The 19,081-nt window shown below is 35.4% G+C and overlaps 1 protein-coding gene across 3 annotated transcripts in view; it reads right to left on the reverse strand.

The window, feature by feature from the left end:
- THRB (thyroid hormone receptor beta) overlaps positions 1-19,081 on the reverse strand; it is a 194,683-nt gene that overhangs the window by 58,911 nt on the left and 116,691 nt on the right. For 2 of the 3 annotated variants that reach the window (XM_088150801.1, XM_088150802.1), the window contains exons 4-5: positions 5,629-5,692; positions 4,055-4,181 (exon numbers count right to left, since the gene is read on the reverse strand). In XM_088150801.1, the coding sequence (XP_088006927.1) occupies positions 4,055-4,109 (55 nt within the window). In that variant the 5' untranslated portion in view covers positions 4,110-4,181; positions 5,629-5,692. The remainder of the gene's footprint in view (positions 1-4,054; positions 4,182-5,628; positions 5,693-19,081) is intronic. The other variant, XM_025173584.2, reaches the window with a different exon arrangement.

The following is a 19,081-nucleotide window of genomic DNA, read 5'->3' on the forward strand; positions in this document are numbered from 1 at the left end:
GGTCCCAGTAGATGATATTGTTTAGTCGAAGGAACCCAGAACATGTTCACTCTGCCTGAACATACTAGGCAGAGCAGAGGTGTACCATGGGCCTACCAAGGCATGCCCATCACTGCCTGCACTGTTGCGTTCTGAACCAGCTGAAATTTCCAAATGGTCTTCAAGGGCAGCCCCATTTGACTACATTGCAGTAGTCCAAACATGAGGTGACTAGGGCGTAAATGATGGTCTGAAGGGCCTCCCAATACAAGAAAGAGTGCACCAGATAGAGCTGAGCAAAAGCTCCTTTGGCCACAGTTGCCACCTGCTCTTTGAGCAGAAGCTGTGAGTCCAACAGGAGTTGTAAAGTTTTTTTCTCACACCTAATGAATTGAAACCCTACTGACAAATCTTCTTTATGACAACTTCCTTATTAGAAATCAACAGACTGAAGGAAATCACTATTCTAGAGATCTGATTTCTTGATACACATACTTAATGATGTGCTAGCAGTAAGTTAAAATATATTTCTTGCTTTAAAAAACACTAAAATACGCAAGTATCTGAGATCAGGGAAATGGGCTGGAATCAGAGTGTTCAAGATCAAGAGATAACCAAATCAAATATAATCAGAGGTACATTTAGGTCAACCATATGAGCTAGAGTTCCATGAACCCAATACAACAATGCTAATTTATCATTTTCTAGCCACAAGAGAAGAAAAGTATTTAAAAATAAAAAAGGCTGGGCAGGTTCTGCTCCAATATAATCCCAATTCATCTAAATAACAGATTCCCTCAATCTCACTTTATATATGAATTAACAAGTACCTCCACACTGATTTGCCAATGACAAAATTACAACTCTCCTATCTGTATGCTTCTATGGGGTTATTGGACACAAAGAGAGACATGTTGGCCCTAAGAAAAAATATCTGAAATATTTCCTTATTAAGGCATTACATGGATTTGCTGATGGAAGGTAGGAACTGATTTTAAATTTAAAAAAAATCAGAGATCAATCAATGTTTGTTCCTTTATATCAGCAATTCTTGATACAATTCAAAACCATTTCAGCACTTCATAGATACTAATTTCAAAATCTAAATATCTACATTTTGATCCATTAGTCACCCAGTCGTCTCCTCCCCCATTACTTTATCATCTCTCCTAATAAACAGTTCTCAAAACATAAAAGCTTGCATGCTATTTTGCAGTCCTGAATTGGTCTAATAATAGTACTGTAATGTGGATTTTGGAATATTTTTCTGAACCATCTACTTTTGTAACTCAGTTTCTTCCTAGGGATTCTTCCTTTTGGATAGGAATTAAAGGAAAAAGGAAGCTAGAAATGCCACAACAACTTGCATTATTATGCAGTCTAATAATCATGAAAAGGAGGTTTTATAATGAGAAGGCATCTCATTATAAAACAAGGATAAAAGGTTGGTCATCTGCCATCCCTTCTGAAAAATAATGGGTTCATTTTTGAGCAAATTAAGTTATTTATACGCCTGGACATTTCTATTCATTCCTTGGCATACTGGAAAGAACAACTAAGGGCCATTTCTATTTGGGCCACAGACTTGCAAAGGCCATTTCGCATTATGCCAACTGCAATTGCAGCAATTATGACCTGCTAAAATAAAAATATCTAGAGCTAAGGTAATAAGCCATTTGTTAAATGACACACAGTGATTGTAATCACCATTACTCAAGCCTTCTATAATCCAGTTTAAATTTTAAGAGCCTTACTGTGAATGTCCAGGCGTATTTCCAGTGCTTTATTGGTCTGGAGACTGGACTAATCTTGATAAAGGCTTGTATGTGGTTCTGCCACCTCAAATTTTGAATTACAATAATCTTACAGATAACTCCCTTGCTTTCTTGATCTTTTAAGATAATTACTTATCAATTTGGAAGAAAGGCATAAATTTAGATCTAGGTGCTCAGCCTTGAAGAGGCTTTGATGGACCTGAAGCAATGGGTTCTTCATAATTATCTTCAAAGAGATGTGATTGCAAAGTCCTTCCTTATATGGGATGGGTTTGATTTTTCTCAATTTCCATAACTAGTTGTCATTTAATACTGTAGCTACTTTGTGGAGGTTTTATTCAGCTATTCAGATATAATCATTTATCCTATTTAATATATATGTTTAAGCATTTTTTTCTTTTTGACTGTGTGACAGACTGTAAACGATGATGATGATGATGATAATTCCCAGAGATCGCACACTTCCTCCATTTGATGTACTTCATTCAGAAAGGTTTACATTATATTTTCTTCTTTCCCTTTCTTCCCTTATGATCCTTGGAAAGATATACAGTTCCGTGTAGTGTTTTGTGAATAGTTGCTTTGACTGCTTTGACTGCTTTGACTGAACTTTAATCAATTCAATGGAAAACTCAAGTCATTTGAGTACTGCTTCCTTTTCATATGAGTGGGAAAACTGAAGGATAAAATATAGCTTCTTTCTGCAGCTATGTCTTAATTTTCCTTTTTCCTTTCATTTAAATTTTTCAAATAAATTTTTTAATATATAAAGTATTTCCCCTATTCATAATTATACAGCTAGCTACATGAACGTTTCTCTCCCCAGTTCCATCAGATTAGTGGCATCTGTTGTCTCTGCCCTTAAATGTAACTGAGATCACTTTTGCTTCAATTGATTTGCCTACTGCAATTCTATAGTTGGAGAAAATTGTGGGGTGGGGTGGGGTGGGGTGGGGTGGGGTGGGGTGGGGTGGAGAGGAGAGGAGAGGAGAGGAGAGGAGAGGAGAGGAGAGGAGAGGAGAGGAGAGGAGAGGAGAGGAGAGGAGAAAGTAATGAACTGCAGGGACTAGTCCAAGCAGTCTCCAAGAGGCAACACAGACTCAAACAGACACACACACACAAAGTAAGAAAACTTAAGAAAGAAATGAAGCAGAACATGCTTTTAATGTTGGAGATATAATGAAAGGTTAGATCCTCCATCTGAAATCTGCAAGAGAGGTTGAAATGAGTCTTCCTTCCTTCATTTTATATAAAGAATCTGGGTTGCGAGCCTTAAGAAATGTTTTGTCTATTAATCCACATCAAGGGACCTGAGAGGTTTTCTATCTTTGCAGTATATTGTGTATTTAGCAGTAAGTATGTTCCCATAGAAAGTATATTATCTGTTCCTTGTGTTAAGGATATCTCTCTTTCCTATTGTGACTCTGGTTTATCACTTTTCCTGACTTGACTTCCTGAATTCCTCCCCCATGCATATCTCTCCCCCACACCCATTATGGTACAAATGATCAAAACCCAGGTATGGATGTTTTAATTTGAATATATGGATTCAGATTTCTCATTCCAACACTAACAATTTAATCTCTTGCTTAACTGAGAAGCATTTTATCAGTTAGTGGCAGGAGAAAATCCTAAGTAAAAATGTTTTCTCTCAGCTTCTCAGATTTTAGTTAGTGTTCGTATACTAAAGCTAAATACATGATAAAATAACATTTATTAAGCATTGATAAACAACAGTCTATGCTTGGTTAATTTAATTTAATTTAATTTAATTATTAGATTTGTTATGGCTGCCCACTCCAGAAAACTCTGGGTAGCTTACAAAATCCAAAAAAAATGCAGTAAAAATAATTAAAACAATCTGGACTGAAACAGCTAGAACAATAAACAGTACAAAAAAATGACAGGGTCCCCACCAATAAATAAGAACCACATTAACTCCAGGCCTGAGGACAGAGTCTGGTCTGGGCTTTCTGAACCCCAAGAGAGTGGGCACCATCTGTCTCTCTGGGGGGATGCTACTCCAGAGGGTGTAGAAGAAGGCACACTTCTTCGATCCCACAAGATGGTAATATTTAATTGAAGGGACCTGGAGCATATTAGCTCTGCTGGAAAGAACTTTGTGGGCAGAAACAACTGGACATAGGCGGTCCTTCAGATAACCAGGCCCTATCCTGTGAATGGCTTTATATGTGGCAATCAGCATCTTGAACTGCATCTGAAAACCTACTGGCAACCAATGTAGCTCGCATAGCAGTGGTGATACATAGGCATAATGTGAAGTCTCCAGTAATGCTCACCTGCTGCATTTTGTGCCAGCTGTACCTTCAGAATGGTCTTCAAAGGCAACGCCATGCCCTTGCATTGGCCACTGCAATAATCCAGTTGTTAGGTGACCAGGTTGTGAGTGACCATCTGAAGGGCCTCCTGGTTGAGAAAAGGGCACAAATGTTGCACAAGATGAACTTGTGCAAAGGCTTGCTGGCCACAGCTGCTGCCTGCTCTTCAAGCAGAAGTTGTGAATCCAGGAGGATCCTCAGGTTGCACACCGGTCTTGAGTGGGGAAGTGCAACCTCATCTAAGACCAATGATGGAAATACCTCCGGTGCAGGGGGGCCAAACAGCTACAGCCAGTCACTTGTCAGTTTATTCCTCCAAGTCTATTTCCCCCCATGCAGACCCAAACACCCTCCTGACAGTACAGGTCAGTACATTGACAACTTCACCTGTGCAGTCTTGGATCTTGGTTGTAGAAGTTTGGCCTGTGCTTGCCTACTTCATATAGTACAACCATCAAAGCATGATGTGACAAGGGTTTTCTCTTCAGACAGCTTCTGACTGGGAAGGAGGAAGTGGAGTTGAGAGTGAGTGGCCCAAGGTCACCCAGCTGGCTTCTGTGTTTAAACCTGGTTCCAGCCAAGCACCGGTATATCATTGTCTATCTAACTTAGGTTAAAGATATGTGACTTAAATTCAATTTTAATAATAATAACAATTGGTTATTGTTTTAGACATATGCTTTGGTTATATATTTACCCTCTCAAAACTATAATTCTACAATTTCTAAATATTTGATTTAATGGGGAAAAATGGGGAAGGTAGGTGAAGGCTGAGAGTTAGGGTCTTGATGAAATGTTGTCGCTTTGCAATGAGATGGGTGGTGACAAATTTGAAAAATAATAAAACAAACAAACAAACAAATAAATAAATAAATCTTGGTATGAGTTGGAGCTCCCTGCACCTTTCACCAGTTAAAGGAAAAAACAGAGATATAGATGTCAGCAATTGCATGAGCGGGGAAGATTCTGGAATGGAAGTTCAAGGTTGTCAGGAGGGGGGAAAGGCATTCCAGAGCAAGAGCCTCCTCAGCCCGCCACAAGAGTGTGGGAAGACAAAGAGGATAAGGCTGGCCCCTCTTTGGAGTCTCACAAGGTATATTCACTAGTTGCTTTGGCATAGGTTTAGTCTGGCAAGATTCTGTCTATTAGGTGCAAGCTAATAAAGGAATTGAAGTGTACTGGATTGCCTTGTTGTTGTTCTTGGGCTGAACCTGACATCAATGTATTAAATTTCAGGTGCTGTTTGCTGATGAATGGTGAAAATGTGTACAAAGGAAAATGCTGCACATCTCTGAGATAGATGATTGATAGATAGATAGAAGACATACAGACAGACAAATAGATATTCCTCTTGACAGAAGTAAAAACTACTCCTCAATCTCTAATACACACTGGGGATATATGAATCCTTAAAAAAATGATGCAGATATAGATCACATAACTTTATGTACCCTCAGCATTGTAGCACATATAATTAAATTTTTAAATAAACTAGGAACATATGGACAAATATCTTACAAAATAAATCTATATACCTGACATGCTGCTGAGAGTCAACAGAAAGTAGTCATTCTCATTCTTCTCCTTCACCAGTGTCACCTATTTAAAAAAATAATAATAATTTCGTCAACACTTAATGAACATAACCTTTTCTTTCTTATATATTAATACGTAAGAGACATTTTAGAGATATGAGTTGGATGCTAAGAACTTAGGATGGTTTCTGCTGCTTTGAGAAGGACTTTCCCCACTGGTTAGAAAGGAAATGTGCTTCTAGGAAGTGTCTTTGGGAATAAGTAATGACATTTATCTTGAAACTACAGGTAGTCCTTGCTTACTGACTGCCTCATTCAGTGACCATTTGAGGTTATGACGGTGCTGAAAAAATAACTTTACAACCAATGCCCGCATTTACAAGTTTCACAGCATCCCTCAGTCACGTGATCACCTTTAGTGGTCAGTATGTGTTGTCCTGTGCCTGACCTGTTGTTTTTCTCCCCTCCCTCTTGCAGAGCAGAGAGATTAGAGAGGGACTGCAAGAGAGTAAGCAGCCACACAATGGGGAATACACATTGAAAGCAATGTACTGGTGCTGGCAGCCCAATTTCTTCCCTCTGTGAAGAAGAGATCACCTAAAGAAACTGCTTGATTTTTTTTCTCCCACGCCCCCCAATCACAGAGCAGAGAGATTGGAGAAGAAGGGATTACAAGAGAGTAAGGAGGTAGACAATGGAGAATATACCGAGCTGTTTCTGTAGTATGCTTGTGGCTGCCAGCGCCAGCGCATTATTTTCAATGTGTATTCCACATTGTGCAATCATCACCCAGGTAAACAGAGATTAACACCAAGATTAACACCAGGCAAACGATACCCTAATCAAGGAACTACCAAGAACCCCCCCCCCTACCAACATTAGCAGGGCAAGCCACTGTATATAAACAGAGAGCAAACCCCACTCCATTCTAGCACTGAAGTTGTTACCTAGCTGGATAATGAAACATTTACAAGAAAACAACCAAGCTCAGAGAACCCCAAGGACCCCACAACTGAAACAAGCAAACTAAAAATATAAAACCAAACCAAACTCTATGGGAATGATGTCATGAGATAAAGATGGCTGCTTAAAACTTAGCTCTACATTTCATCATAATAAAAGAGGTTGATTTTCTGTTTCTTTGCTGGATAAACTTTAGAATTTGATTTATTTTAATGTTAGTGAATAAGCCTTGATACAAGGAATTGTGGGAGGAATGTGGTTAAAAACTCCTATTTTGGAACTTTTCAGGAATTCCCCAAGCTTTAAAAATCTTACAACGGCTTCAAGCATGTATGGCTGTTAAAAGGAAATGAATTCAAACTACAGTACTTAGATTTGATCAAAAGAACAACAGTTAAAGATGTACTGTATAGACCCTATAGAAGTGACTTTGATTAGACTACATACTGTACCCTCTAAATACACACCAAGGGGAAAGAAACTACTCATCTTCCTAAATAAAGTATCCTAATGTTCCTGAAGGTGAAGGCAAAGAACCCTTACTTCAGCAATTTACTGATGTATTTGAAAAAACACAAATCCAACCAAAGAATACTTACTACTGAAATACAGCATTTTCATTATTTTCTCATTGAGACCCATGTCTTTGAATTCTCTTATGTTAGATTAATTTTGACTCCCATTTGTATATGTGCTAGTTGACTCTATGTCATATCAGCTGTTTACAAGGTGTAGTGTACACATACATACATACAAACATACATAGACACCAAATTGCCAAAATTTCAGGATCCCTTTTAAGCTTGCCTATTACAAAAAAATCACTTCCATGCTAATTTCAAGAATTACAAACTATATTTCCAGCAGGAGGCCCAGATGTGGTAGATTTGATATGCTGCCCTTTTGGATCCCATTTACTATTTTATTACCACAGTTTTAAAAACAATTCTTATAGTGATTTATATTCCACATTTCAGAATAACAATCTTCCTAAAGCAACTTGCAATCAGTAAAACCAACTGAAAATAAGCATACCATAAATATTATTTAAAATCAACCAGCCCAAGATATTTCTAGAATCTGTCTACAGGCCAAGTGGTGGTAAAAGTTCTGAATTAGAGGAGGGAACAGCTCAGCTAAAAAGCTTGCTAGAATGGTTGTCATTCATCTTCCCTCTTCCCTATATCCCTTAACTGTTTCTTTGGCTGCCTTTGTATTTATTTGCATGTTATTTTATCTTAATTTTGTTTTAATTCATTTTTGTGTCATAAACTGTATATTTTTGTGTACTATGTATACTGTTTTACTTTCATTTAAAGCAAAGACCTGCTTGATGGACATAATAAATATAGGCACGTGTAGAAACCCTAACCCTATGAGGAATTCCTCAGAGATACTGTTAGGGATATTAGCCTCTAGCTCCTCCCTGTGGACATCTGAAAATATTCATGTGGAGAATATTCATAGTTGGTAGACTACATGAGGCGCTTTGGCCATATCCAGATTAGAATCAGGAAATTTGGAGAATTTCTATAGTTGTGTGAAGAGAAGAAGGATTTCATTCAAAGTGATCAGAACTATCTCTGGACATTCTTGTGCTATGAGCCACTTCATACAAGTGACAGCAGCTAAAAGTTTGCCCAAAGATAACAAAAAACATACTTATTCGTTTTTGTTTTTCCATGTATGGAGAAAGAAGAGAGAGTCTGAATGACCAACAGGTCTCTTTTGAAAGTATGGTTAATGTTTCATGAAGCCTCACCAATCATGTTTCAAGAGAAGTTTCTTTTGCTCAAGCTCCTTTTCCTCTGTGCTGTCTCTCTCTCATCTGGACAAAAATGTCTCAAGAACGTTGATGAAGGTATGATTTGTGCAGCTTCTTTATTTTGTATCTTTCCAACAATCCTAATTTTTTCCAACCAATTTTTACGCTGCATTTTTACCTTTGACAAATTGCTTCCTTTTCCATTCTACAGTCCATAAACTTGTTGCAGTTGTATTTGATTTATTGCTAGGATGGCTATGGTTGGGGGGAGGAAGCAAAACCTTCCCGAGCTAAACACTGGAAATGCCTAAACCAAAATTCCTGGTGTTTAATTTTTATGATTTGGTGGGTGATTTGGCCATGGGTGGTTTCTGCTGTTTTCTTGAAATTTACCACAAAAATTTGGGTGGAATCAGCAAACCACAAAACTATGAAAACTCTTTTTCTGCTAAGCCTTATGACTGTCTGTCTGAAATTGATAGACTTTCTCCTGAAAGGTGAACTATACTTGCAAATGGTATCTAATGATAAAAAAGAAAACCACAAAATCTTTTAAAATCATCAGTAAACATACAACGAACATTTCTGGAATAATATGTTTGGAATCTGGCAAGCTTAACCTGCTCAGAAATATCTAGTATACCCTCAAAATTCACTGAATTATATTATAAAACAAAAGCATGTATTTTCAGTTGTTGTTCCTCTTCTCTGGAATAGTATCTTCCCATGATGTTCAAATAGCTCCCTCCTTGTTGATTTTTAAGAAGTCGGTAAAACATGGTTATTCCATCAAGTTTTATGGGTACAGTGTTGCTGAAGCTATTCCTTTGTTGTTTCAGTTTTGAACATTCAGATTCCCATTTTATGTCTGGTAAACTGTGATTTATAGTTTTTAGTTCGACTGTTGATTATGAATGAATCTCTTTATTATAGATCAATCTCTTTATTATAGCATATCAAGATAAAAAACTATACAATAAAACGGTAAGAACAATACAGCAATTTGATACCATACTTAATATAAACAGCAATCAATCCCATGTTAATTTATTGTTAACAAAACATATATTCTACAAAACTAGTGACAGCTTGTATTTTACAGTGTTTGTCTGTCAGAAGGAGTTTCACATAAAATTCATCTGGTCTCCAGGAAATGGAATCTACAAAACTCAACTGAGGTTTTATATAAGTAAATACATCTACGTCTATGTGGTAAGAACTAGTGCCAGCAATGGATAAAATTTTAGTAATGTCATATACTAAACATACTGACATACTTAATATTAAACAAATCTAAACTGATATAATAGCAATCTAAACTACTTATATTACTTATTACTTATATTAAATTACTTATATTAAATAACCTTAAACTAAATTGAATTGTGCTATAAATACCTTGCTTTATCAGTGGGCATTCTGTGCATAATTCCCCAAAAACTGCACATAACTCCTTCCCCTCAAAACTGACATCATGAAAATATTAAAGTAATATTTGGTGATTAATGACCAGTGTAGTAATTCTCAAAACAAATTATATTTTTGATGGTAAACTTTTCCATATCAGTTCAGAGCATATTTACTCTCATTTAAATTTTAATAAGGGACAGTTTATCTTCTGTGTGAATTTTCATCATTGTTCTTTGTGGCAGTTGATAGATAATAAGTGCTTTTCTATCGTCATTTTCAGGTGATCTTGAATTGCCAATTAGCTTAGGAAAAAGGCTACTAAAATGTCAAATAGTGAGATACATTTTAGACAACTTGATTAGCCGATTCATTGATTATAATTTAACCTTAAAAAAAAAGAGTTCTTCACTAAGCTAAGGACAGGAAAGGTGGATTATAAGTGTCAACCATCTGTTATCCTCCAACAAGTGCAATTTTACTGAATATTTTTAGGAGTACCCTATGGTTTTGATTTGAAATATAACACTGGCATACTTTAAAGGCAGATGTTTTTTATATCTGAAAAGTAACCATTACCATAAAGAATAAATCACTGTAATTGAAAAACAGTTCCTGATCCCAGGAAAAAAAAAACAGACAAAAAAGAATTAACTGTGCAAATGAAAGAAGACAAGGCTCCTATTTCAGTTTCAACATTGGTAACATTGAGGACTATTTCCTTTACCACATGGTCAGTCTGAATCTGCAACTGATCTCCTATAAACAGAAGGGCCCTTTCTAGTCATGGAAGACTTATTCTGATCCAGGGAAGCATTTCCATTTACAAAATAATGGAGGAGACCATTAATGTTAATTTCCCTTTTCCTCCTGCAACCCCCTACTTTCTCCCCAAATCTTCAGAAGGTAGGGAATAGCTTGAGAAGTAGCAGTAGAGAGCTGCAGAAGAGGAACGTATTATACAAACAGAGATGAAGAACACGAGTAGAGTATAAATTAATTCTCCTCTGATCCTACTTTTTTTTTTCCAGCAGTGCTAATAACTACTTCCAGTGAGGTTTTCATTGTGGAATCCATGCATGAAAAGGGGTAAGCTTGTTCTCCAGTGGCATTTTCAGAATCAAAATTACTGTCCTTTACAGCTGCAGCGAAGTAAATAAAACCAGATTAGGATAGGAATGGGAAACCAGCCGTCTATGAGCCACATATGCCCCTCAGCGTGCTACTTGCAGTTCCCGAGCCTCCCCATAGTGGATGAGGTATGATTTTTTTCAGGTTTTGGGGACTGTGAGGCAAACGGGTATCTTGAAATTTGTAGGGACTCCACTCTTAGAAACCCCAACCTCTCCTCAAAAAAAAAAAAAAAAAAAAGGAGCCAATTTTTACCATTTTGGTGAAAATGCACTGAAGTGCAAAAAAAAAAAAAAAGATTCCTTTTACAAAACTACTGAAGGATAGCTGTTGTTTTTTCTCTAATCAAGGAAGTCAATTTAACAATCTCTGCAAGTTCCATCTTCACCAGCCATTCCTCCATTGTGAGTAGTGCTGAGTCTTTCCATTTTGAGCATATAATAATCTCGCTGCAGTTATATATAAAAACAAAGTTCCATGACTTTTTTCTAACTGTCCATCAATCCCAAAAGGAAAGCCTCTGGTTTCAATTGTATATTAGACTTTAAGATCTTCTAAATTAGCATATGTATTTGCATCCAAAACTTTTTGGCTTTTTTACATGTCCACCAAACATGATAAAATGTCCTTCCTGTTGTTCACATTTCCAAAATAAATCTGAAGTACCTTTATATATTCTAGACAATTTCTCTGATGACATATACCAATGGTACATCATTTTATAAAAATTCTCTTTAAGATTAGAACATAATGAAATTGTAATCCTTTCAACCACATATTTCCCATTGTTCCATTTGTATATTATAACCAAATTTTGGCTATAACATGTTCATCATATGTACATAGTTCTGTTTCAAACTCAGTCTTACATTATTCAAAACTACAAATTCTTTTGTCTACTTTAAACCTTTATGAAAGTTGTACATAAGAAAACCATTGACAGGTATATTCTTCTGCTACCAAATTTTCTCTTGATTTTATTTTACACACTCCTTGAAAAAAAATCTAATACATCATGGTAAGTTAACCATTTATGTTTGCTTATCATTTCTTGTCTATAAAATGCTTCTTGGGCTGAGAGCCACAGAGGTGTTTTCAGGTATAACCTGGATTTGTATTTATTTCACATTCCCAAAATCTATATTGACCTTAGCTTTGTCATACCACAAATATCCATGCCACCCAAATCTTAGACTGTGTCCTTCTAACTCCAATAGATTTCACTCTCAGCATCACCCACTCTTTCATCCAAACTAAACAACAAGCAGAGAAGTATAATTTCAAGTCAAGTAAACACAATCCTCCTTTTTCCTTTGCATCTTACAATACCTTATATTTAACTTGTGTTTTTTCCCCCTGCCGTACAAATGATATGTCCATTTTTTAAATGGTACATCAGTTGTCAAGACAGGTATTGACTGAAACAAAAATAACATTCTAGGTAAAACATTCATCTTCACCACAGAAATTCTCCCCAACAATGACAATTGTATTTTATCCCATCTTAACATATCTTTTTTAACTTCATTCCATGTCTTAACATAATTATTTTGAAATAACATACAATTCAGATTTGTTAGGGTGATACCTAAATATTAAATATAATCAATCTTAAAACTCATTTTATTCATCAATTCTGTTTGATCTTGTATTTTCATATTTTTTGTTAACATCTTTGTTTTCTGTTTATTAATCTTAAAACCTGCAAGTGCACCAAATTCTTTTAATTTACCCATTAATATTTCAATTACCTTTAAAGGATCTTCTAAAATCAACACCAAGTCATCTGCAAAAGCGATTAACTTATAAGTCTCTTTTTAAATCTTTACGCCTACACTCCTCTCATCCTGTCTTATGTTTCTATTCAATATTTCAAGAACTAAGATAAACAGGAAATGGGACAATGGGTAACCTTGTCTTGTTCCTTTTTGTATCTCACATGGTTTGGTTAGATCTCCATTAACAATTATTTGTGCTTTCTGTGGAGTATAAATTGATTTTACTCATTTTATAAAATTCTCTCCAAAATTCATATTTTTCAAAACTTTAAACAGGAAAGTCCAGTTCAAATTGTCAAAGGCCTTCTCTGCATCTAAAAAAATCAATGCAGCTTGTTTTTCATTATATTGTTCCAGATATTCCAAAATGTTCTAACGCTGTCCTTTATATATTTATTTTAAAACAATATATTTATTTTAAGTTACATTTATTGTTAACAGTTGACTCAGAGTTGAAGCATACAGTAGAAAGAGATATGACGATTCCTTTGGTCATTTGAAAAGCAAACCATGTAGAACATGAGAACAATTGGTTTGAAAATAAAAAGTGAAGTTTTCACGAAGTCTGAGTTTGATTCCTGGTAACTACATGGCCATGAATATTGTTTGTGCTGTGCACCATCCTCCTGCAAAATGTACTACATTGCTACTTATATTCTATTCTATCTTGTAGTCAAGATAACATTATTTTGCATCAAAACACACAAAATTAATAAAATCCATTCAGTGCCGTTAATACTACAAATGTTACAGAAAGAAAGGCATTATCTGGCCATAAGTACAATATGAAAAATGTGGTTTAGTCCAGTTTAGTCTAAATGTCTCTATGGTTAAAAAATATATTGTTAGATTGGAACTTGACAGCCTACTTTAAGAATGAATAAAAGTACTGTCAACTACTTGTATTTGTACTCTGTGGAACCGAAGAACTGAGTTGCCTTTAATTTTTATTTATTTATTTTAACGAATTTATATGGCCTCCCAACTCACACATGGTGACTCTGGGCGGCTTACAGAATTAAAATCCACAATACAAAAAGCCCATCAACCCCCACCCCACCTCCGTGGTGGCTACAAACACAATCATTGTATAAACCACTTGATTGGCTCCATATCAACCTGGGTGCCCAGGCCCGCTGGCAAAACCATGTCTTCTGGAAAAGTATCAGGGTGGGGGCCAGTCTTATCCCCAGGGGAAATATATTCCATAGGGAGGGAGCCACCACAAAGAAGGCCCTTCTTCATTGTCCCATTAGATGTACTTCCCTCATAATGGGACCAGCAACATACCCTGCCTCCTTGCTCTGGTGGGCTGAGTAAATGTAACTGGGGAAAGGTGGTTCTTCAAATAACTAGGGCCCAAGCCACGTAGGGCTTTAAAGATGATAATGAACACCTTGAATTGGACCTGGAACAGTCCGAAGCTGCCTCCTTTCCTGCCTTACCTTTTTTTCAAATATCAGTTTTTATCAACCTAAGTTTAGTAATATCTATGAAAAACACAGGACATTCTTTCTGCTTAAAAGATCCAGTGTGGTATAGTAGTTAAAGTATTAGAAGCTAGTATTACAAGCAGGAGGAAACCAAGGCTCTAGTCCATGCTCAGCCATGAAAACACACTGGGTGACTTTGGAGCACTTTCTCTCAGACAGAGTTGTTGTGGTGGGAAAAAATGAGAGGAGGAACTACTATGCATGCCACCTGGAGTTCCTGAATTAAAAGTGGATTATAAATCTAATAATACTCCTCTCAATACCAGGCTACATAAATTCAGCAACATGCCAACAAACTTCAAAAAGTTATGCAATATTAAAAGGCCTAAGTAAACATGTTTTAAGCCTCTACTAAACTATAATAAGAAAGGCATCTGCCACAGCTCCAACAGTAATGAATCTGCTATGTTATTTTTTGCCTACCCATAGGAAGCTCTGTCATGTTTCATACCAAATCTAACATGGAAGTTGAAGCAAAACTTAAAATCAATACTACAAACTTTTTCTACTGTATATCCAAATGCTGGGACTCACTGAATCTGATCAAACTCTGAGAAAGAGACAGTTAATTTTATTTTTTAAATTAATCTCATTTCAGTCTTGCAATGGGTATTGCTAAACCAAAATGTTCAAAGTAAATTTTCAAGGCAAATCAACTAAGTCTAAAATAAAAGAGAGGATAATTAATCTATTTTGAATTGTCATGAGCAGCTGATCATTTTGGACGAAAAACTAATTTCTGGACTTTTTTCTCTGCAATTAAAATGGTATATTATCTAAGATATATGTAAGCAACTAGGTATTAGTTCAACTCATTCATGCCACAGCATTATATTTTACCATGAATTGTAGGTCACAATTTAAATTTATCACACTAAATATAATTCCTTTCGTGATAATAGTTATTTCTTCAAATGATAAATATCTATTTCTCTTTGCATTTCAATTTCCCAGTGCATAGTTTCATGATCAGAAACTTTGCTCTAAATGTCAAACAGAAGGTTAAAGCAACATTGGGAGAAAAAAATATTTAACGTAATTGTACAGGTACCTACTCATACAATTCTATAAATGTTTCTGACAAGAGAAGAGACCCTCACTGATTCTTATCCTACTTCCTCAAGCAATAACATTTCTAGGCAGTACAGTTTTTACCCACATCTGGCTTCATCTGAAAGGAGAGATCATTAGAAATTTAGAGATTATAGTAAATTAATTTATTAACAAATATACAGATTGAGTGCCCCTTCACACAGCATCCTTGTGCTACTTCAGCAGCAGCTCAAGATCTGTGCATTCTTTTTTCTATTTCTTTTTCTGATTTTTAGCTGTTGTTGCCTATTTTGCTTTATCTATTCTTTTTTTTCTTCAACATGCACAAACAATAATAAGAGGAGACATTAGCATTAAGTGTTCAGCTTAAGATAGACACTGTTATTCTACAACAAATATATTGATGTAATTTGCAGCTGTTTATTAATGTTAAATCCAGCTTTGGATGTAAAATCTAAATAATCTTATGCGTATTAACAATGACATTTCAAATCACAGTTAATACTGTTATAACACTTTTCTTCCCCCCCCCATCTTTAATGGCCTAAGTTATCTAAACATTAGAGTGTTAATAATCTCTAGTCAACCCTGTATAAATACCACTGTATTGAAATAGTATAATGTATTACATATGTCTTATACCAATATAATAAAACAAATTAAAAGAAATCTGTGCATTCTCATCAGCACAGAGTCAGCATAGTTACACCTTTCAAGATGCTGTTCCATAGCTTATATTGCAACCAACTCAGGTTTGAGAAAAAAATGGTGGCACTAAAACCAAGAGGCAAATAGAACAAAAAGGAGTAGAAGTAGACTGGAAAGAAGAACAGCTCTGAGCAAAGTCGAATTCGACTGCTTCAACTTCAAGAAGCAGGCTCTTTGCCCATATCTTCCAAAAAGACTGCACCCACAGAAACTTTCCAGTGCTTAGAACTTTATTTCTCCTTAATTTTAATCACACCAAGTTCTTTGCTCCCTTTTACAGACATGCTCACAAACCATATTAAACCATGTTTAGCTGAAGAAAAGTCATGCTAACCATAATCTCTCTGAAAGGTTTTTCCAAAACATTCTCAAAGTTTTAGCTAGCCAATATATCTAGGTACTGAATTCTTCCTGTTTTTCCTAAAAAGATTTTCTCCACATTTGTTATTTTGTTGATTTATTGCTATAATATAGCAATTTTTGATGTAGCTAAAGGGAAAAATCAGTAAATACCGGTAAATTGGAAGTAATATATTAAACATTCTTAACCAATTTAATTTTAATTAAATATCTAGATAAACAACATGAAATCAAATTTATTTCTCCTGGTCCCACCTACTTTTTGGAGATTGGCTCCTGGCACACCACTCAGAACTGATGTGACCCCCCAGCCTGAAAACAGCTGCGCATCCCATAGTTTTTAAATGGAGAACTCTTAATGCCAAGACATCTCTGTTTTTGCATGCTGTTTGTTCATTGTGAATGGGACAGGTAATATTTTTAGTGAGTTTTGGAAAGATCGGTTAAATTTAATTAACTGAGGAGGCAAATGTTTTTGGAATGTGAAGTACAGACACTCTATCTCTAAAAACAGACACAAACACAGACACACCCAAACACTACACTACTTCAAATGTCTGTCAGCAGTCTGAATTGTAGTTCCTGACTGCACATTTCTTTTGTGAAATAATATAGAAATATCTTCTGTTCCTTGGCTATACTAGTTCTGTAAGCTTAAATCCCTCACTTTCCAATGTTATGCTCAGCTCTGAGAGTTGTTTTCATCTTATCACTTGAAAGTGAAGAAAATCTATGGACTGAATTCTTTAGGTTAGAGGTTGTCAAGTAAGAGGTGTCCCAAAGCTTAGAATATAGTATGCAAGCAGCAACATATACAACATGGAGTATGTGTATATGCATCAAAACAGGCATGATGGCAGACACAGGATTGTGATTCTAACCCTACCCCTATTATCAAAATTAATTAGTTAATTTTTAAAAATCCCACATTTTATCAGGAGGCCTGCCTCTTTCATACAAAGACTGTTCATAACAGGATAGAACATTCAGAACAGATAGGAGTTGATTACAAGGTTGATTAAATTTTATGAATTAATACAGTAGATTTTTCTCTGTCTTTCCTATTTGTGATTCTATATTTTCTAGTCCTGTTTTAGTATGTATTATTTTATTGTCTATTGATATGGTCACATGGCTAATACTAATCTGCTGTGGTAGCCACATTCACACAAAGAGACAATTCAAATTAGGATCTAGCACTGAACATTAGTTTAGAAAATAATCAGAGCAATGCAGTGTTCCGAAACTGACAGAACAAATATAAAAATACAATAGTGCCATATTTAGGCTTGGACTATTTTGCTTTTTAAAAACTTTTCAGTAATTAAATATATTAACTAACATGAAATAAAAGCTTAATCAAAAACACGTCATTAAATATTAAGTTGGCAGAGTTAAAATAATAAAACATCTATATTTATAAATTCTTGTACCTATTAACCTTGCCATTTCCTTCCATCTTTTGTAATTTCTAGAGGACTAAACCAAGAATCTGTTGACCATAGATAAGAATATTTTTAAAAATTACAAATGAAACCATAAATGATACTACAAAAAATCAAACAGAAATGAAAACCTTTAGCATTAAGGCTTTCATTTATGGAACACTGCCAATAGAAACTGATTATACATCACTATTAAATAAAGACCTAGTCAGAGGGATAAACTGTCTTATTTTGCACTGATATCCATCAGCCTAAGTAAAACTCTCTGTTTTTATATTCCAGGTAAAATTAAACAATTTAGAAGTAATTATTTCCACATTGCATCAAATATGGGCACCATATTTCTGGCAGAACACTGATAAATTGAAGCATGTTCAGAAAACTTGCAAGATATTCAGAGGACTGGAAGGAACAATTTATGAAGAACAGTTCAGGATGTTCAGCCTGCAGAAGAAAAGACTACAAGGAGACATGATAGCTGTCTAAGTCTCTAAAGAGTTATTGTACAGAATTTGGGTCAGACGTTTTCAAAGTTGTTCCAAAAGACAGGACAAGTAACAGTGAGTTTACATTACAAGGAAGCAGATACAGTTGGACATCAAGAAGAATTTCTTAAGGGAAATGGACTGCCTTGGAAGTTGTAGGATTCTCTTTTGCTGGACATATTTAAACAGAGGCTGCATGGCCATCTGTGGAGAATTCTGTAGTAGTGGATACCTGCACTGGGAAGATGGTTTGATTAAGTGATCTGCAAGATCCTTTCTGACCCTTACATTCTATGATTGTTCCATAATCATACTATTTAAAAATATTCATGAAATTGTGAGTGTATCTTATATTTCCAGATTATTATTTCTAGTCTGCCCAATAACCAGAGTTTTCCTGTTAAATCACAAAATTGTTTAAAGCATTTGAAGATTAAAATACATTAATAAATAGCATAGGGAAATATATAAACTTAAATAACATCAAAAAGCTATTACCTACATGTAATTCAGGTACTTTAAAAAAGTATAAATAAAGCAACCTTTTCAAGATTTACTTCATGAGCTATAGCAGTGTGAGTACTCAACATAATATTTTATTTTAAGTATTCAATATCATCAGAGGAAAACTGCAAGGCAAGGTATGGATTTTGATACATTACTATAATTATAGGCTTATTCATTATTCCAAATAGTTTATTTTTAGTTTTTAGTTTTATTTTAAGTTCTTCTGCACCCATAGCTTCATGTTAAATTGCGTGATGATATCCATTGCCTGAAAAAGTTGATGATTCCTGCCTTCTCCTTTCTTCTCTGTATCCTCTTTAAAAAGGGAGTGTGACTCTAGTCAAACATACTGTACATA

The sequence above is a fragment of the Python bivittatus genome, unplaced genomic scaffold (genome assembly GCF_059951505.1).
Source record: "Python bivittatus isolate LINGU-HERP-01145 unplaced genomic scaffold, Pbiv_v1 ctg000610_np1212, whole genome shotgun sequence".
Taxonomy (NCBI): Eukaryota; Metazoa; Chordata; class Lepidosauria; order Squamata; family Pythonidae; genus Python; species Python bivittatus.